We start from the raw sequence: 21631 nt of genomic DNA, 5'->3' as shown, positions 1-21631 counted from the left end.
GAGCAATTAGTATCTTTTCTTTGTATTGTAAGACAGCAGTTTATGGTTTGGTGTTGCTTTGTTCTTTGTTGCCATGAAGATCTTATGTCCCCATTTCAGACACATTAACAGTTAATTACTATCTATATTTCAGTCTCTGCAAGGATACCAAGGATGTATCAGACTTTTGGATGATCAAATAACACATGAACATGGTTCAGCAGAGCCTGGCTAAAAGCCAGTCTTTTTGTCTTGCTATAAAGCTGTGCAGGTCTCTTTTGATTGCCTTCTGGCCATTGCTGCAAATTGATTTTCCCTTCAGCTTTGTTTGAATTAAACCTTGGATGAAACAGAGTCAGCAATGTAAAATAATGTGCTGGTTTAAAGAAAAAAAAAATACTTGGTTAAGTGATATAATTCAAAAGTTGTATAATCTACTTCCAGGGACATTGCTTTACTCATCCGTGGTCATCCTTCTAATTCCACAGATCTTTTTTGATCTTTTCCTAAGACCTATTCCTTACCTTATCCTTCTAGCACTGGTTAGTGAACATTAATGGATAAACACAATTAATTTCCAATGAACTATCAAAAGAATTAATTGCATATGATTTACTTTCTTGTTGATTGTAATCACACGTGTACAGTAGTTTGTGTTTTAAACTGTTATGGCTTTTACAGAATGCAATGTTTTTCCCTGCTGCACATTAGATTGATTTGCTTTGTCTTCTATTGTTATCTCTTCCACTCTGCTAAATTGCTCAACTAAATGCCTTATTTTCCAGCAATAATGTGGTCATTAAAATGCCTGTGCCATCCCTATAGTAATCCATTTACTGACCTTGCCAGTCAAATTTCTTTATGGAGAAAGATCTACAATAATACGTGAGCAGACTTCTAATTTTTAATAGGTGGTATGTTGATGAGAGCCATATAATTAACAGGAAGTAAACTTGTGACTCTTCCTTAAAGTAAACTGTGTTTTTTTGTTGATATAGGAGCTTGGAACCATTTTTTTGGCAGTTAATAGAATGGGATTTTCTTAAATAAAGCTGTAATATAATGCTTAGACTTTGTTTAACTGGTGGCCAAAAATGCTAACTATTATAGGACAAACTTTATGTATATATAAATAAAAATATTCATGTTTCTAAAAAGAATTATTGTTATAGAAAACAGCTAAAAATGACACCATTCTGTGTTGTGAACATGGAACAACAACTCAAAGGAAAACCTGTGTGAACACTTGCTGTATGCAGATATAATAAATAGGTAACCAAGGACACAAAACAAAATTTCAGATTAGTTTAAGAGCAGGTAACGCAGGTAACTCACTAGGTGAATGGGTATGTTGCTAAAAGCTCTTCTTCACTTGATATTGCTCAGCTGAAGAGCATGGAGCTTAAAAGTATGTGTAAATGTGCCTCACATCTGCACAGTAACACAGCACACACTGTGCTGCTAGACAAAGATTTTGATCAGAGATCTGACTGTGAGAGCCTGTCAGAATGCTACCTTTTGCCTTTATTCACTGACTCCATAAAACAAACAGCATTAAAATATAGTTGTAAGCAAGGTAAAATAAAAACATGACTTATGTCTGGTTAAACTGCAAGTCAGAATGAGTGGCATTAGTAAAAAGTTTCAGGAACTTTAAATAATATACTGAATGAATGCTGTAATTATTCTTTATCATATACAGGAGGGGCAAAAGAGTGCATTGCTAAAAGCATTTTGACAAGTACCCGCTATAATAATAGCAAGGCAAATGCTATTTGTATTAAGATCTAAATGCTGAGAAGATAAAAGCCTTTGCTAAGATGTAGTTGCACATTTATTGAGAGCCAGAGTTATGTGCATGAAATGGCAGTAAGGACAAATACAATGAGTTTACTTTAAGCCTGGATTAAAATCGATATTATAGGAACCAAAAGAACATGAGGACTGGTAATATATTGGTAAATTCTGTAGACATAGCTCTTTTGTATTATTTTTATGTTATTTCTGGCAGGGTTTGAAATTTGTTAAATCTTTTTAGAGACTGCCTCTTGTTTTACAAAAGTGAAAGAAACTTTTCCTTTACACTTTTTTGAAATGTGCAGGCATGTTGTCTTTCCAAAAATTATGTGGTTTCCAACAACTGATTTAGTGCTAAAAGGACTGTTGTTTTAGGTAACTACTCTCAGGCCTCTGTATACACTTTACTCCAGGTATAGTTTGCGGCAGGCCCTGACTGGCAATCTGTAGATTCTGACAAATTCCAGAGGGGCTGCTGTAAGATGCCATAGACAGTTACTATTTATTGGTCCTGTGGGGGGCTGTTTGGGCATAGGACATTGGCAACTATTTTGAAATAACATGATTATAGTAAAAGTTGGACCTTTTTGCAATCCTTGGTTTAAGATTAAATGCTGTAAGAACCATGAACATGTGTTAAGTTTAGATAATCAATGTCATAGAAGGTATAACTTAATCAACTCTACGTCATGATGAAGGCAGCATGAAAGTAAACGAACATAAATAAACATGATAGGTGAATAACATTCCATTCCATGTAAGTTATAATTTAAGAAAAATGCTGAAAATGTGCATGCCTTTTAAGTTAAATGGAAATTGAACCTCTTTTTTGTTTACCTTTGTTGGAAATGTAGCCCTTCTATGAGAATTTCCTTTGTAGACAGAAGATGTTATAAAGAAATTGTGCTAAATAGTGATGAGCAAATTTTTTCACCAAGCATGGATTCGCAGCAAATTTCCGCATTTTGCCATTGGCGAATTGTTTCATGAAACTTCAGTGACAATTTGTCCCTGAAAAATTTGTCGAGCGGAAATTTGTTTTGTTGCGCATCAAATTGTGCGCGGTCACATCAAAAAAGGGCGCGGTTGTGTCACATTGGGCGCAGTTCTTGCAAAAAAGGCACAGTTGCATCGAAAAAGTGCGGCCGGGAAAAAAAAGACGCATGCGACAAAAAAAAGTGTGTCAAATGCATTTCGCGAATTTTCTTGCCATTTTGTGAATTTTATGTTGAAGCGAAACGGGACAGATTCGCTCATCACTAGTGCTAAATATAGTGGGTAGTAGAATTATATTTAATATTATAGCACTGTTATGATATGGACTGCACATATTAGTACAAATAAAAGAACTATTTTTCTAGAAGGCTGTGCTCTGCACATTAATAGTGTAAGAGAAAAGGAATTTTCAGAAGAATGGAAACGAGAAAGGAATTTGGGGAGACAGGAATGAAACTAGAAACTTAAGAAAAAAGCTGAAAAATGGATGCCAATATGAAAAAAAGTTTACATATAGTGCCAGTTTGTGTATGTGGTTACTGGGAAATAGACAGCATAGACCTACTGTGCCATATATAAGAAAGAAATGGAGATACAGCCAAAGCCATTTCAAGCAACAGAATTTCCAGTAAGACTCTTTAATAGTCACAATAGCCTCAAACATATAGAATCATAATGAAAGAATTGAGCTAAATGTAGTAGAGAGTATAGAAATATTGGGTGGTAGAAATATATTTAATATTATAGCACAGTGGAACTAAAGTTGCTTTTCTTACATCACTTTATAGAATAGTTAGCACCAGCAATATTCAGTATGGACACTTCCAAGTAATTCCTGTTTGTACAAACAGCATCATATCTTTCATTCAAACAGTCATTCTGAACTATCTTTAAACTGATTCTAGTATTTACAGGGTAATTATCATTTGCACCTAGAAGGTTACTGAACATATTAAATACTCACTTTCAACACACTACCACACATGGGTGTCAAAGTGTTATGGCTGTATTTATTTAACGCTTAATGGAGATGTAAGGTGCTTTTGTTTATTTATGCCACCTACAATCTGAGCTAAATAGTGTAAAAATACTACAGTTGCACAAAACTGAACTCAGTGTGGATAGAAATTGCCTGGGATTGGGTTAACAGTTGATTAATATACGTTGCTTTCAGAACTTGTACTTTTACCTTGGGATATTAGGGAAATGCAAATTCCTCCCTAATGTATTTGTGCCGAGCATTAAGAACACGCTCCTTCTGTAAATAAATACATATAATATTGTAGCAGTGTAGTGAGCCAATTACTGTATAAGTACTCCCTATAGCTTGAGCCATTAGCCTGTGCTTGATAGTTTGTAAAGTATATACATTTATACAGAAAAATATAAATGTAAAGCTTATCGTGAAAGCACAATGGTTTTGTTGATTAAATCATGATGGTTGGCTGTTTGCCACAAAATCAGGTTGCATGAAGAATGATATTGTTTGTATCATTACAAACTGTAGTAAATAAGTATTGAGCAATATTGTAATGCCTTACATAGCTGTAGTTTTCACTCAGGATGCACTGTATAGCCACTTGTATGGCCATGTGTAGGGTTTGCATACTGTTATTATATCATTCCCTTAAAGCGGGTGTAGGTTTCTTGTAATGTAACATAAAAGTAGGACCAGCAAGCAAATGTAAGCTGATTAAGCAACTCTGATGGGAGAAATTTACAACTGGCATATTGTCATTAAACCTGAATGTACCTTTAAAGCAATGTATTAAACAAGGAAATATTAGTTATTGGCATACATAACACTGAATATCCATTGATGAAGCTTTTACATTTTCCAAATGAGAAGACTATTGCTCCTTTTCAGCACAATATTTAGTACATAATATGAGACCTTGTTGATTGGCAAAGTATTATGTAAAACCTGATTGAAATCAATCAATGTTAATTGCTGCAAACTGAGATTGGAATAGAAAATGTTGTTGGTTATTAGTGGACCTTTAATGGGGAGAATGGTTTAATCTCTGTGTTTGGCAGTCTTTATGACACATAATATACTGATTTATCATACAGTTCATTAATGCCTTGGCTTGAGGCTTAGGCAATGGATGAACTGTAGGAGGACAATATGAATCTCTCACAAATAGCAGCGGTATATTTAGTTGCCTACAAAATTATTTTTAGATCTTTATTTTTGACTATCATCAAAAAGATGATCTGTATTTTTTAAATCATCATTATCAAAAATTAAAAGGCATACATTTAGACATAAATTTAAATCTGTATTCAGAATCTAAACCAGGTTTTATTTTAATTACTGTTTTTAAAGGAACAGTAACACCAAAAAATGAAAGTGTATAAAAGTAACTAAAATATAATGTGCTGCTGCCCTGCACTGGTAAAAGTTGTGTGTTTACTTCAGAAAGTCTACTATAATTTATATAAATAAGCTGCTATGTAGCCATGGAGGCAGCCATTCAAAGGAGAAAAGGCACAGGCACATAGCAGATAACAGATAAAACACTATTGTATTCTACAGAACGTATCTGTTATCTGCTATGTAACCTGTGCCTTTTCTCCTTTTTTCCTGCTTGAATGGCTGCCCCCGTGGCTACACAGCAGCTTATTATATAAATTATAGTAGTGTTACTGTAGCAAACACACCAGTTTTACCAGTGCAGGGCAACAGTGCATTATATTTTTATTACTTTAAAGCTCTTTCATTTTTTGGTGTTACTGTTCCTTTAAACAGTAACAAAAACAAATTGTGATATAACTTAAAGATTTTTTTCCAATAGTACACCTCAAGGTATATAAATAATGAAACACTATCAGGTTTTGGGATGTGCAATGCTGTGTGCAGAAACTTCAAACAAAGTGCCAAATGATAATATGGGTGGTGCTGTTGCAGGTCCTAGCATTGTAGCATTGCTGCCTTGCAAGACTAGGGTCCACAAGTTCTTACCTTTTCTCCAGGTTCCTTCAACGTTTCAAAAATCATACAGGCTCGTTAAGTAGATCCTGGTGAACTTTACCCTTTGAATATGTGTTATGTTGTTAGTTATCATCCATAAAGCCAAACCAACTGCCTACCTTTGTTATAGCCACCATTATCACTGACCTACATTAGTGTATTGTATTAATACTCCCTCATAAAGGGAACTTTCTGTAGCTGAATTTTGGCCACAGTGGTTATTATCAGCTGAAGCCTGGGCAACGGTTTCTGGTAAAAACATGTGGGTTTCAAAAATGTACCGTGCAGGAAAAAGCTAGCATTTAGATGTTTATTGCAAAGTGTCCAATATATTTTTGATTGTATATAACTTATTCGTCTCAGGGGCCACTAAAAATGTACTCATAATCTTACACTAACTATCAATATTGTGTGGCTTGTCACTATATTTGTTAATCAAAGTCACTCACATGAATGAGGCAGTAATAGCAAAAGCATTGGTTACCAATTTATCTGAAAGTATATATTTTCCCTAGTTTATTGCAATAAATTTACAGACAGCGTAAATCAGTGAGTGTATTTTCTGAGCATGATGTTTTGCTGGGCTGCTCACAAAATAAGATTGCTTAGGCACTGTGGAATGCCAAGGTGGAACAGAATTAATTGGCTACATTCTGTAGGCTATTGCATTTATTTCTTCTTGGCTCCTCGTCTTGGCACCATTGCTGTAGACTGTAAATAAGCAATAGGGTCATTGAATCCTTCTACACATCTCAATAGGCAACAGTTGAGATGGTTTCTGGTGTGATTTGGGAATAAAGATTAGATTTAGCGTCCTGTCCCTATGTTAATGATCCATGGGCATTCACATGAAAGTAGCACTGGTGCCAAAATGCTGGAAGCCACAAGCAAAATAAAATAAAACTAGGTTTGGCCTAAAGCTTCATTTCTATTCTTCCAGCTAATCAAGTCATATCAGATGGCTAGTGTTAAGCAAAATCCATTAAACATTTTAAAACTTAACCAGGGGCAAGTTTCAAAGCCATTCAAATAACGCAAGATGTGAAATGCAAGAATGCTTAACTTCATTTCCTTTATCCGAAGACATTTGAACATGGTGACTAAAATATATTTAGGTTTATTTGAAAAAAATCTGGAGGGGTTTCTCTCTGTGCTTACTGTAAAGAAATGGATTTCTATTAATATGTAAAGCATATTTTCCTTACAGCGATGCACTATGGAGCAAATTATCAAGGTTTGAATTTGAATTTTTTTCGGCAATGTGAATTTTTTTGTGCTAAAACACATATGAATTATATTTTCAAAAATTTGAATGTTCAATATTCATTAATCTAAAAAAAACTTAAATGTAAAACATTGGCATCTAAAATCTTGCAAGTTCATGTAGAAGCCAATGGCAGCGATTTGTTTCAATTCAAGTGTTTTAGATTTTCTTTTTTTCAAAGTTTGAAGACCCATTGAAAATAATGAGTAGAATACAAATCCAATGTATATGAGTTTTTTCAGTTTTATTGAATTGAGTTTTTTGCATTCAAATTTGTAATAAATAAGAAACTCACAAATTTGAATTTTGTTTAATAAGCCTCCCAACTTGATAAAAGTATTTGCGTAATTTACTTTTAAAATGTATTTAATTCATGTGATGGTGACACCTGAAATTACCATGTATAAGCATGTACAATTTTGTCTATATTGCCTTCCCATTTTAATAGCAGTCACTTTCCTGTACCCTCCTACAATGGTTGATATTTGGGGGGCTCCACCTAATGAACCCAGCCAACCAGTAGTGGTAGCCAACATAAAGTAAGACACAAAGCATCTCAGTGTTGATCTATAAAATAATTTGAGCTGTACATTTGTAACACAGAGATTAATGTGAAGCTGCAGACAATGGTAGACTATAAAGTGTGACTTTAGAGTGCAGTATTTTTTTAAGATATAATAACTACTACTTCCTTCCTTATTGGAGAACTGCATTCAGTGGGAAGGCCTGTGGTTCTTCATGGGGCTTTTCTCTATCAATAAAAAGGAATTCTCACATATGTGCATACTGTCTCCTCAATTTTAGCTGCTGTGAAATGGTTAATGTCTAGTCATTGATGAGAGTGATGAAAATGTTGATTCAAGTCTATTTTCAACAGGAAAGAAAATATGCTATTATTTCTGCAATGGGTTTTCATTCTAAAAAAGATTTTCAATCACTTTGACTGTAGAATGCCATTAACCTTTACTGCAGAATTAGATTTTTGCACAGCTAAAATGTAATAACGTTTTACATTTTATGAATCTGTACTGCTCTGAAAGGAAAAATCAGACGTACCATCTGTGTTTATGCCTTCCACATAGCAACTTCAAACTTATGAATTGTGTTGACCATTTGATTTGCTTAATTTATGTCCGAAGTAATGAGGAAAAAAACTGACATCAGTGAAAAATGAAGCATTTATATAACTAAATTAAAAATACTGTATGCATAAATTCAAGAATAAACTTAATAGCTTTGTTTATCTAAGTGACTATTTTATACCTGTTTTATCTATAGCAGTTGCATTGTTTTCTGCCATTATGTTTAAGAACATATCATATACTAAGGAGCAGGCATTCAGTAAATGAGGCAGAATGGTAAAGGACAAGGCAGAAGAAATGCACGCACACGCACGCACGCACACACACAGTTTTTAAACTAATGGGAGCACTCTAGTAAAGAAATACTTATAAGACTTTTACTGCGAACATGCTGATTTGTAAATGGGTTAGCTTGAAATGTGTTAGTTTGAAATACTATTATGATTGGAAGTTGGTGTTATATATTTTTTTTATTCTTTAGGCTAAGAACAGGAGCAGAACAAGAGGGAGAGCAAGAGGAGCCAAGCTAGGGACAGGCCACAGTGCTTCAATGCTGTGGGATGGAATGTCAGGAAGGCTGGGTTTATATAGGGCAGGGTCAGCCCTGATTGGCTAACACCAACCCACCAATAAGGATGCTGGGGTAAAATAGCTAAGCCAGGGGTCCAGGTGGAAAAGAACATGAATGGGAAAAGAGCACTTGTCGGCTGGTTTCCTGGTCTAGTGGTTAGGGAGAGCAGCCAGCAACCAGGAAGTCCCAGGTTCAAACCCCATGAGGTATGTTATGGTGGGGGTCATCTTCATGCACAGTATTCTTCATAGTCTAGTATTAGAAAATAGCATTTTGGGAATGTAAATATAACTTGGTAGTATCCAGAATCCCTCTTATCACAAGAAAGCCACTTTAATAAACAGTTGCAATTAACCAGAAAGGGATAATAATGACCATAAATTAAAGGCCTCTGCACCCATAGACATGTATTTGGTCAGGCTTGAGGAAGAGTAGTCTAGTCCAAACACACTATAAAGTCTGAAGTGATATCTCAAGATCCAGGTCACATCATAGTAGCAGCTACTTATTGCAGCTATGATTGTTGAAAGGTAAACTGTTGGGTTGCAGAAGAGCATTTGTGTCCAGTGCCTTAAATAGCCTTCTGCAGAAAGGAAATGGTTTTGTATTCTGATAAATACTTAAGTTCATGCCACAAAGATAGCCAAAGCAGTATCAGTCTCAGGAGGTATCCTTCTTTATTTCTTTCTATTCAGAAGAAAAGGGAATTATTCAGTTGCCGGCTAATTGGTTTTCTCAGTTCAAATGTAACATAACAAAGGCATCTCTGATTGATCTGCCCTTTTCATAGCTTGATGTTGGCAGTGCAGTAAATAGATACACAGAATTCACAAAGTAAAGCTAGAGTAATATGCACAAAGCAGCCTTAATAGATCTTGAGGTTATAATCAGTGCTATGAAAGTTTATATAACCTTGCTATGGCCTTGTGTTTTATTAACTGCCCCATAGAGAGAGGAAAGCTAGTGCTTGATCCAGTGGCAGATAAGAGCAACCTTGGACAGATCGCTTCTACTTCTTTGAAGGGATTCTGTCATTCGCATAAAAAAAATTGCTGGTCTCAAAGTGAAGCAGACTTCGCTTAAGACAAGTTATTTTTTTCTAAGTTACGTATTCTGAGTTATGTCCATCGATGAATAGTAGGGGAGATCAGCCCAATTTGCAGGCTTTTTACACATGCACGGTTCAAAGAGTATTTCAGAGGATCCTGTCTGGGGAAGAAGGAATAGCTATTTTGTACACGCGGCAAGACTGCTTGCCAGGAGGGAAACTTGAGTCTCCATGAATTATATTTTTATTTTTGTTACTCACATTTTTTTCTCTATATGTATATTTTTCTGTCTTGATATATAAACAATACACCTTGCTTATTGTGTATGTACCCCCCGTTAACACTGCCTACAATAGTGATACACAAGCTTAGCATTTTCAGGATGTTATATGGCATTAAACTCACACTAAAACCAAATGTTCCTGCTCACTGTGCTGCTTCAATGTGTTCTAAAAGGTATCCCACGGTGTAGTTCAAAACTGTACTCTGCTTACGGTTTCAAATAGTATTTTAAATATATTTATGATTTCATTGCTGCTGCTGCTGAAAAACCTTCTTGACGCTGCTACAGAAGATATAAAGAGTACATGTGTGCATGTAATGTATAAATGTCATTTATCTGAAAGATGACAGGTATGTCTGTGATGTTATATGGTTAGGAGTGCTGAGCTGCTAAATCCCCATATCTGCAAGAGGCATTCATAAATCATGACTAAAAAGCAATTTCCTTTCACTTTGATTCTTCCTTGTTACCCTATGATGATAGGCAGTGATAAGCAAAACTGCCCCATTTCTCCTCTCCAAAAAAATTCATGAAATAGAAAAATCTGAGATTTTGAAAAATGCATTAGAGTCAAGTCTGGGTGGTTTTTCTCAAAATGTTCTCACACAAAATGCATGGTGAAATTCAAGCACAGAAAATTATAATCACTCCTGAAAATGCAAACTTTGCGACAAATACATACCAGGTAAAAAAGTTTGCTCATCCCTCCTGGCAAGATAATAGAAGATGGTAGAAAGGTAATTAAGCATCTCTTTTGCAGATTTAACTACCCCTAGCTCTTAATAGGGGGTAGAACTTGTTTATCTAGACTTTATGAGTTACGGTATATGTTTGAGCTTTTTTTTGGGTTAGCCTAATCAATTCACCAACCTTTTTATTATCTACCATGTACAGGTATGGGATCCAGAAACCCATTATCCAGAAAACTCTGAGTTAGGAAAAAGTTATCTTTTAGTCAAATAATTCAAAATTTTAAAACATATTTTCTTTTTCTCTGTAATCCTTACTGGAGGCAAACCCATTCTATTGGGTTTAATTAATGTTTAAATTAAAAATGTTTAAAAGATCCCTTATCCGGAAAACCCCAGGTCCAAAACATTCTAGATAAAAGGTCTCATACCAGCAGTGACTGATAGCAACCAATAAGATGCTTGCTTTTAAACCAGTGACCAGTAAATGCTACCTGCTGATTGGTTACTATGGCCTTTATTATCAAGAAGTGGTATTTCTGCACATTGTAGCTTGGTTTTTGCCTGATAATTAAAGACTGATAAAGACAGCAGTGAAAAATCTTGCACAATAATATGATTAAACCCTAATATGAGTGTATATATCACTAAAGTTTAAGGAGTCTAATTAATGGGGATTATTAGGAAATGTTGAAAAAGTTAATTCTAGAACGTGCATATAAATTATTAAGCTATCTTATGTCTTACATCATGTGTTGTTTTAATAATTAAGCAGTGAGCAATACAAATGTTTAGGCTGATCTTAATACTTATGATCTCATTATTTCATGTGGTACAATACCATAAATTATACAGATGATGTAGATCTTATTTCCAACCCTGCCTGAACCCATCATTTTCTGTTATTTCCATGCTATTAATGCCACAGGATATTTGTTTCCTTGATTTTTATTGCTCACTGTGTAAATGCTGAATCACAATGCCCTAGCACAGTTTCTAGTCATAACAGTGTCCTAAAGTAAAGCCTTACAGAATTTGTTCTCAAACATAATCTCTCTATTTCATATTATGACTGTAGTAGCATCCTGATCATTGAAAACAATAGTTGCAATAAGCCTAGAGATACCTGGCGCTTTGGCCACCCACACAGTTACTAACTCAAGCTCATGGTAATGGTCATGGTGGTTAGGTCAAGGTAGTGACCTTATATTTGTGTAATAAATCATCTCTCTTTTATCTAATCCTATACATAGAATCTAATTAATTTTAATAATACTAAAAAGTGGGTTGCACCCCATTTCCTGCTGAATTGTGCCTAGTACGGAAGAATACCTATTCTGGCATAGTTATAGTGATGAGCAAATTTTTTTGCCAGACATGGATTCATGGCGAAATTCTGCACCCAGGCAATTTTTTTCCGGAAATGCGGCAAATATTTTAGTGAGAAAAAATGCCCATTAGCTTTAATGTGAGTGACCAAAACAGCATTTTTCTAAATATTTATGCCATTTAGCAAATTCTTTGCTTTTCACTACATAATGATCATGATATATATAAGATATCAGGAAAGATACCATGTTGTCCAGAAGCATGCATTGTTAATGGGGTGCATTGGCTTCTTTATTCTTTATAGTGAATTTTAAGTTTCTGCTTATTTTTGGCTTATGGAAACAGATTTTGATTTTTTCCCTATACACGTTGTACATTTTTAAGTGTTTTTATTTTAATTATTTAATTTTTAATTTATTTTATTGACTACTGTAACATGACCAAATGGGTATGGGAGCTAACACAGAAGCTGTGGTCAGCTGGTTACTTGATAAACATTGCCACAAACACCTCTTTACAAGCCACAGATAAAGAGCAAGAAAGAAATGATTATGTTTTTGGCTCTTGATATTTCCATTAGACAGATACAAAAGAAAATTAAAGAATAAATGAAGACTTAGTGGCCCTATAATAAAAATGAAATCTTGATATGTTCTTTAAAGACATAAGATGTTTAGTTATGACATTTTAAAGACTGCATTTTGTAAGAAAAATGACATATTAAGCAGAACTGACTTTTTGTCGTGACCTTCTAGATAAGTGGAATCTCCTTCACTTTCTTAACAGTGAAAAGTGCAGAGTTTAGAGGAGAACAGCAGAATGTTATTTCCTTGATCTTGTGCCAAACAAAGCAATGCAAAGGGACAGAGAGCAAGGCTGAGATATTGCAGTTTAGATACATTGAGACATTCTGAGTGTGCTATGCAGCATTGCTAGCGAACATTAATTATATGATATAAACTGTAGCTAAACAGGGATCAAAGCACTACTGAACTGTACTATGATAAAAAAAAACAAAAACCTATATAACTGGATCTGCAAAAGATCGCCCACTGCAGTTGCATGGTCATCAAGATCCTGGCCATGAAGAAAATTCCAGTTACTTTTTACATTTTCTTCTTTTGCAACAATTCCTTCTTGTCTCATTAAATATTTTAACTATTTTGGCACTTTTTTTTACTCAAGGCTTAGTACCTGACCTACAGTAGTAAAAAAAACCAGGATAAACAAGCTTGAGGTAAAATTTACTGCTGCAAAACACGTGGGCAGGGCCGGAACTAGGGGTAGGCAGAAGAGGCAGCTGCCTAGGGCGCAACGGTTGGGGGGCGCCAGGCAGCAGCCTCTCCTGCCTACCCCTAGTACAGTTTAGCGTTGCGCCGCTTCGCATCGCACACCGCGCTGTAGCGGTGCAGGGGCGAGGTAGCCGACCGGGTTGCCTAGGGCGCCCAGTCGGCTCGGCCCGCCCCTGCACGTGGGCAAAAGTCTGTTAAATGGTATGTAGCAAGAGCAAGTATATTATGCAAGATGACATATTTTGCAATATATGAGTAAATATTGCCCTTTCACATCCTTTCCCTTGATCCATTGTTTAGTGATAGGCTGTGTGCTTCCTCAGGGATCATCTGACAAGAAATAATGCAGCTTTGTGGCCTAGCAGTGTGTCTTTGCTTGTTTGTGTGCACTGTGAATTTTATGATCCCAGAATACAGCCCTTAATTTTTAACATGGCATTTTTAAAATGGGATTATTCAATGGCAAATACATCTAAAAAAAAAAAGTATATTTTTTATGAAAATGGTTTGTTTAGATGAAGCAGGGTTTTACATATGAGCAGTTTTGTGCAATATATTTTTAAAGAGACCTACTTTGTTTGGGAGGGTATAGTTTTCCTTTAAATGGGTGGTTTGCCTGTAACTTAATTTTGTTATATTTCTAGCAACTTTGCTATTGGTCTTCATTATTTATTTATTTATTTTTACCGTTTTTGAATTATTTTCCTTCCTCCTCTGCCTCTTTCAAGTTGCCAAATAGGGATCACTGAGGCCAGTAGCCTGTTATTTTTACTTTGTATTATTTATCTTTCTATTAAGGCCCTCTTCTATTCATCTTACAGTCTCTCATTCAAACCACTGTCTGGTTGCTATGATCATTTCGACCCTAGCAACCATATAACTGCTAAAATACCAAAGGTATTTTACTAAATAAAAAATGAAATAACTGAAAGGCCACAAAAAAGACCACTTGCAAATTGTCTCCGAATATATGTCTCTATCATAGTAAAAGTTAATTCAAATGTGAACTACCCCTTTAACATTAAATAAGATGAATAAAGCTAGCTAATTAGTCCTTAAGTGTGTAAAAAAAAGTATTTGTTGCAGACTTTACTGATTATGCTCAGTGTGCTGGTAAAAACGCAGCTCAGTTTTTGAATGAGTATCTTCATAAGCAACCTTATTAAGATAGGTCTTATTATATAGTGTAGGTTTTCAGAAATCCTGGGAAAACTTCTTTCCTTTTCTCAGGAGGAATACAGCAACAGCTAAAATAATATAGCTTGAAACTAAGGTACAGTTATAATGAACTCATTCTCTCTTTCTCAAACACAGAAAAAGCAGGGTTCTCTATCTATTGCACAGGCAGAAGTGCTGCAGAAAAACCTGGAAATCTTTCTTACTAACAGAATTTCACACAGTGAGCCGCAGAGGCTCATGTAGAGAATGTGGCTCAGGATCAAGGAATCTCCCTCACAACTGCCACTAAAACTGAAAGAGAATAGATCACTTTGAGCGGATAGGAGCACACATTTTATCACCTTATGCAGCATTACAGAAAAAAAGACATCTGTTTCTCCCACAGAGACTCACATAGAGAGCTGCCTTGCAGCAATAAGGAATCTCAAGCAAAACTAGCCGATGCTAGACAATAGAACATCTCCTACAGAGCTGCCAGCAGCTTATGCAGAATAGATAAAGGCTCAGGCTGTAGCACACATAGCGTGTTTCAATAGGTAGGAGCTGCTAAAGCTCTTAAGGACATATCTGTTCATTAGAAATCGAAGAATCCCTAGTGAGCCCTTGTCTGATTTGGATCACTAGAAGCTGGCTTCCTTTCTCTCTGTTTAGCTGTAGTAGTCCAAATAGCAGGGTCTTAGCGTGAACTCAATCACACCAGCAGGGTTGGAATAGGGTGTGTGTGGCCCACCAGGGCTTCTACCCCCAGCACCCCTGGCACCCGCCCACTCTCCCCCCCTGTTGCACGCACTTTATACTTACTTTTGCCGGGATAGGGGTAGTGGTGGGGAAGGGCAGGTGGGGATCAGTTCTAGGTTAGTGGGGCCCAATGGGTTTTTTTCGGTGTCTGCCGACCTAGTCCAACCCTGCACACCAGTTCTGGCAGTGTCCCACTGCTGCTCCCACATTTGAACAAGAGCAATTGGTGAGTGGTCAGTTGCAGTGACTTTCATACAAACCAGATATCAGATTTGGTTTTAAGAAAAACACACTAGCAAAACATGTATAAATCCTCAATTTACTGTAAATAAGTACCCTTGCTGTACAGTTTTGTTTTATAGGGTCCTTTAAAATGTCAAGAAAATCACACAGATATTTAGTTAAAACTTACAGTACATGAAAGACCCACCATAACTGACATTTTAAAATATGCAATTGTTTTATCTATTTTTTCAGTTTTGTTATAATTCTATCTGTGATTATAGTCTGTGTTTATATTCTTTATGGACTATCTTCAGATCATATGTGGATTGTATACCAAGAATAAAAATACAAGCATAAAATATGATTAAATGTACCCTGATGTTCTTTTGAGACTTGCAGTTTTGCCCCAGGTGTACTATTTCTAGACATATTTCTAAAGCGCAGCGAAGCAATGCTTGTCAAGGTTTAGTTTTCTTAATGGGAAAGACAATGTCTAGAGACAGAGAAAGCAATCAGATCTTATCCTGACACATTCTTAATTTCATTTTTCATAGACCCCAGGGCAGCTTTGCTTTGGGTGAGGGAACAAGAATTCCCTCTTTTGACAGAACAATGTTGAGGGTTTTTGGTATTATACACGGATACGAAAATTTAGTTTTTTACATTTGTAATTAGTTTTGGTTTGGGGATTTTTTTTTCCCAGACTAAGATTCAGTTGTAGTGCGTTAACTGTTTTGAATTCCATGAGGTTATGTAACACAAAGTTTAGTAACCAATAGCAACTGATCATTAGGTAGTATTTAGTTGTAACCTGTTTAAAAGCATACATCTTTTAGTTGCTTTTGGGTTACATACCTGAGAAACTGTGTGGCTTTTATTATAATAATTTAAAAATAAACAGAGCACCATAAAAATTATGACAGAATCCCTTTAAGGGCAAATATCCTTATTGGTGTCCCTCAACGAGGCTGTAAAATGTGACAGTTTAAGAAACAGTGTGAAGAAAAGAATATACATTGATAATGATTGTTTTTAGCTATAGTATCATAAAGGGACAGGTAAAAGTGGCCATATATGTATAGATATGTATGAGCATTTTGACTGACTTTAGCCCTCATGCCTGTCTATTGGTTCATCTGCTGGCTCCTTGGTACACAGTCTATAATGCATATATGATTCAGCAGTCACATCATATGTTCTCACAAGTTCAGTCTGTCTGTATGTTTGCTGCTTTGCCTTCACCTTGATGTAACTGCAAGGATATGCCCTAGGGTTTTGGGTACCTTGTGTGCCTTTTACATATGTCACCTGATGTGGCCAGAAAATTACCTCTTAAATGAGCCATGCACTTGCCATTTGAGATTAACTGGCAGGCCCAGGCTGCAGAAGCAATATTAAGGTAAAGGACACTGTGGCTGTGCTTCCGGAACCCAACGTGATTTCTTGAAGTAACACGGAAACTGCACACTGCAGAATTTGCAACAGACACAGCCATTGTATTAGATGGAAGCTGGCCTTGAGGCTAATTAGTAGGTGATTGATTTGCCCTGACTCCTTAAATGAAAACCACGGATAGCAGACAATGGGAATAAATGGCATTTTTAAACTCCTGTTATTTGGGATGGATGACATTTTTTATTGAATTGCAACAATGTTTGCAATTTAATCTACAACATGTTCTTCTAATATCTCTCCTCTTAGCAACTCACTTAAAATGTCTAATAGTCAAGTGCCATCATTTATTTATAACATGCCAAGACAGTTCCTAGAGCTTGTATGATATGAATACAGTGACATACACATTTACTGTCAAGCAGGACCAAATGAGCCCTCTGCTCAGAAAAAAATTAGGAGTTCTGTTGTTATTGTTATATACAAAAAAAATGAAATGGCAAAATATGAAAAAAAATGGAAAGATTGGGAAACCTGGTCTTTCCTATAAGCTTCTACAAGTTCAGATTTAACCTGTATGATGGTTGGCAGTAGTGTCCAGATGATCTGACTGCTATCCAGCTTTTGCTAATATAGGGATCCCCAGATTTGGGCCCCTTAGGTGGGTTCCCGTTTAGACAGGCACTAGAGGGTGGCCTTATGGGTTATGGACACCTAAAGGTGGTCCTAGCTGTTTATGCGTTAAAGGGAGTTTCCCTGCAGGTTGCCAGCAACCACTAGATAGCACTGTGCTAAAAGTATAAAAGGGGATGACTCCTATGTTCAGCAGGTTTTCCAGCCTGGGAGTAGAGTATTGTAATAGGTCACTCTAGGTGTGACAGGCAGGGTATTTAGATGTCAGAAGTAGCCCCACCAGGAGTAAGAGGGGTTAAGACCCCCCAGCACTCATGGCTGGAGTTCAGGGCATGTAGTGACTAGTTAGGTACCGGGGTGAGTCCTTGTGGAGGGTCAGCCTGGCGTGAGTACCGGGGAGAGCCCTAAGAGAGGGTCTTCTGGCGAGAGTACCGGGGAGAGCTCCTAGATAGGATCAATTGGTGGGAGTTCTGTGGGTAGCCCTTTGAGAGAGGTTTTCTAAGGGAGAAGTAAAGGAGAAGTGTACCCTGAAATGTGTATTTAACATATCCTGGAAGTCCTGCCTGCACTTAATAAAACAAGTTCATCTGGTTCATTATCATAACGGGTGTCTTGGCTATTCATATACAGAGGATCCTCAACTGCCAAGGGAGGGGCAAGGTACCGGGAGTTGCAGGGAGTCTCTGTCCAAGGAGAACATTACAGAATTTCCCAGGGAGGGGAGTTATAGTTCTACCTATACCTACCCTGGGTGGAGGCACGCCAAGTAACAGCAATATCATACCTGTCCCCCATAGTAAGCGGGGACACAGGGCTCCTGTAGCGCTAAACGCATACAATTGCGTGTTAGAAGTAGCAGCATCGTTCTAAAGTGGGCTACGCTTGGATTATCTTAAGAAGTAAAAACAAAATTTTGTCTCTGTATAGATACTTGTTAAAGCCTGTAATGTCCCTCTTCTAAAGGACTGGAGCCCAAAACTGCACTGCATACTCAAGGTGAGGCCTTAACAGGTTAATTATCTATAAAGGGGTGAAGGAAGATTCTAATAATGTCTTTAAGGCCTGTAAAAGTTTGTGTATATATTGTGTATTGTGTGTGTCAGTGTGTGTGTTTGTGTATATTGTGGGGATTTAGCTGGTAGCAGCCGGTAGCGGATGGAAATCTGGGCTTCACAGATGAGACCAAAATGATCAGGCTCCTGTCTGTGCTTTATTTTCCACAGCAAAACAGTATATATCACAACTTGGTGTTTGCAAGTAAACAGTTCAAGAAAACAAAGTCTCACCAGACTGTAGTTTCGACAAATGGGATAACCCAAATCCTCACTGCCAATGCCCGGCAGTCCTTTTCTGGAGCCCCAGAATCAGGGGAGCTTGTAGTCAGTCCAGCCTGCCCCTCACAGTCTCTCTCAGAAACTGAACCCTTGTTGCACACACAGACTCACCTTAAATGCTTCAGGTGTTGCCTAATTGGCTCCAGCATTCTCTAGCCATACTTCAGGGCACTTGCCTCTCCTGCCCTGGAGATTTAAAGGAGCCAGTACCTCAACCTGGGTACTATATATCTGCCATCCAACAGACACTTCTCACCGAAACAAACCTTTTTGTCACATACCTTCCCCCACTGATTACAACCATACAGTAGGACCTTGATAATGCATCTGCATTACCTTGCAGCTGGCCTGCTCGGTTCCACCGTAAAGTTGAAGTTCTGCAAGGAAAGAAACCACTGTTTCACCCTTGCATTCTTCACAATATATATATATATATATATATATATATGCATGGGGGGTCATTTGGAGGGGTTGACCTTGATAGAATATTGTACTTTTTTACCCAACTTAACTGTGTAACTATGTAAGCATGCTAATTATGTGCTACTCTATAAAAATGGGCTATGACTGCAAAAATCTTGGACTATTTTGATCGCAATCTGTCTTAGTCTGTTGCAAGGGAATATTACTGCAATGAATAAATGTGTATTTTCAGAAATATAAATATATAATATTCTGGGAGAAAAATTCCATTGTGAAGAAGGCTATTTGTCCAATGCTTGCACACTTCACTGCTAATAAGTTTAGAAAATAAAATATATAAATAGTAGTGTGGGTATGTATTAATATTTAATTCTGTAACTGAACTGTTAAATAAGATTAAAATATCACTCTCTTGAAAGTTGCAGAGATCTCCATGGAAAACAAATATTCCCCTTTCTGTTTTCCAGTGTTAAATTGCTTGTACAATGAAGAAAGATCTGTTCTTTCATATAGGCTCTGGATATCCACCAATCACAAATCTGTCAAGGGCTAGACATAAGATTAAAGAGGCAATATGGTTTCAGTTGTCTATAATGGAGCTAAAGCTTATAGTGAACTGAAGAAAGCAAAGAAAAGGCTGACAGAAATCCTGTGCCTTGATCCTGTCTCGTTTTTAAAATATTGGAGAGAACAGCATTTCTTCTAAATAACATGTTTCCCTTACCAGAGTGTGTTACGTGTCTTATTGTAGGCCACTGGGATAATGCAATACTGACTTGTGATAAATTGAAAATGTAAAAAAGTGCAGCAAGGCTATATTGGTCAGGTAATAACCTGTATTTTACCTGTTTGTGACTTACAAGAGGAAATTGCCTTACATCTATATGTGAGAATAGGAAAAATGGGGTTATTTCAGGAGAAACTATAGGGTTATTTCAAGAGAAAATAAAATCAAGTAATAATACCCAACAAAATGTACAGCACCTTGCTGGCAGAAATGGTTCATATATTATAAAGTAGAGATACTGAAATATGTTTTTGAGCTGTAATAAAATCTGTATTGATAAATTAACCTATATCTATCTATGTATCTATCGTTTTATATCCAAAAAATAAAGGCACAGTACAAACTGCATATTTGAAAAGCACTCACTAAATTTAAAGGGGTTTGATTAAAGTGCTTTGTTTTATTTAAACATATATCCTGCCTGATCTGGATAATTGTCCCTGCTGACCGATTCGTCAGCTTATCTGCCCGTGTAGGGGCAGAAACGAGGGGCCTGGCCAGATCTCGATCGGCCAGGTTAGAAAATTTAGTCGGATCGGGCACCGCATCGGCTTGTTGATGCAGTCTCCGAACCGACTGCCCCTTGCCGCAAGTATAATTCGATTGTTTAGCCCCAGGGCCAAACGATTGAATTATTTTTTTTTTTAAACTACACGCCCCCTGATATCGCCCACCCGTAGGTAGGGATATCGGGTGCAGATCGCCAAGCGAGCGGATCTCCGCGTGTATGGGGACCTTTATGCCCCACTGTCTTTCATTGTCTCCCACTTTATCTTATCTTTCCCATTTTCCCTTAAAGGAGAATGCAAGTCAAAATTTAAAAAGCATACTGCCCAATAGTCCTCCTATTGTTTAGTAAAAACGCCACCCTTTTGGCTCACCTAATCAAATATTTACTCAGTCACACTTCACATTTTCTAGAACAGGCAGCCATCTCTAAAAAGGTATTCTCCCTTCCTTTCCCTCCTTGCTTCATACTGCACACCTGTTTCATTCCACCCCCCCTCCCCAGATTCGCTTCTGATTGGCTGGTGGGCATGTGTAGCTCAGAACAGGAGACAGGATTGAGTTACACACATGCTCAGAGAATAGGAAGGTTGCCGCTGGCAGCCTACAGGAAGGGAAGAGAGATTTCAGTGATGTCACTGTAGTCTTCACACTGCTGTAGGCTGCCAGAACCATATCTCAGAGAAGCATGCAGGGATCTGGGAATTTAGATATGCAGTAAGTACTTAAAAAGAATGCCTTTAGACTTACTTTTAATTTATATTAACCTTTCATTGTCCTTTAATCATTGTCTCATCTTTTTACCTTCATGTTATGCTATCTCCCTTCCATTTTGTCTTCTGCTCTTCACCTCTCTTACCTTTTTTTTCTCTTCTGTTCTCTTGTTTTTTTCACTTTTTTCTTTATTTCTTTTCAGCTTTCAACCCCTCTTTATCTGTACTTCTCACTTTTTATGCTTCTTAACACTGATATGTTTTGCCCTTTAATCCCTGCATCCTTTTACTCTCCCAAATCCAAATCTAATACCTCTTTGCTCCTTTTTCTTTCATGTCTATTTACTGTATATATTTCCACCCTTTCTCTAATAATGCAATTGATAAAACACACA

General features: G+C 36.9%; 1 protein-coding gene across 2 annotated transcripts in view; it reads left to right on the top strand.

Moving 5' to 3' along the window:
• Positions 1-21631, top strand: part of plxna4 (plexin A4) — a 423718-nt gene that overhangs the window by 285412 nt on the left and 116675 nt on the right. Inside the window, exon 6 of one of the 2 annotated variants that reach the window (XM_031899073.1) lies at positions 8574-8637. The exons of the other annotated variant lie outside the window; for it this stretch is intronic. Within the exon in view, the coding sequence (XP_031754933.1) occupies positions 8574-8622 (49 nt within the window). The 3' untranslated portion in view covers positions 8623-8637. Of the gene's footprint in view, positions 1-8573; positions 8638-21631 lie in introns of those variants that run through there. 2 annotated transcript variants of the gene reach the window in all.

Source organism: Xenopus tropicalis, chromosome 3, assembly GCF_000004195.4.
Source record: "Xenopus tropicalis strain Nigerian chromosome 3, UCB_Xtro_10.0, whole genome shotgun sequence".
Classification (NCBI taxonomy): domain Eukaryota; kingdom Metazoa; phylum Chordata; class Amphibia; order Anura; family Pipidae; genus Xenopus; species Xenopus tropicalis.
Note: the sequence above shows the minus strand (reverse complement) of the source record. Positions and strands in the feature narration are given on the sequence as shown.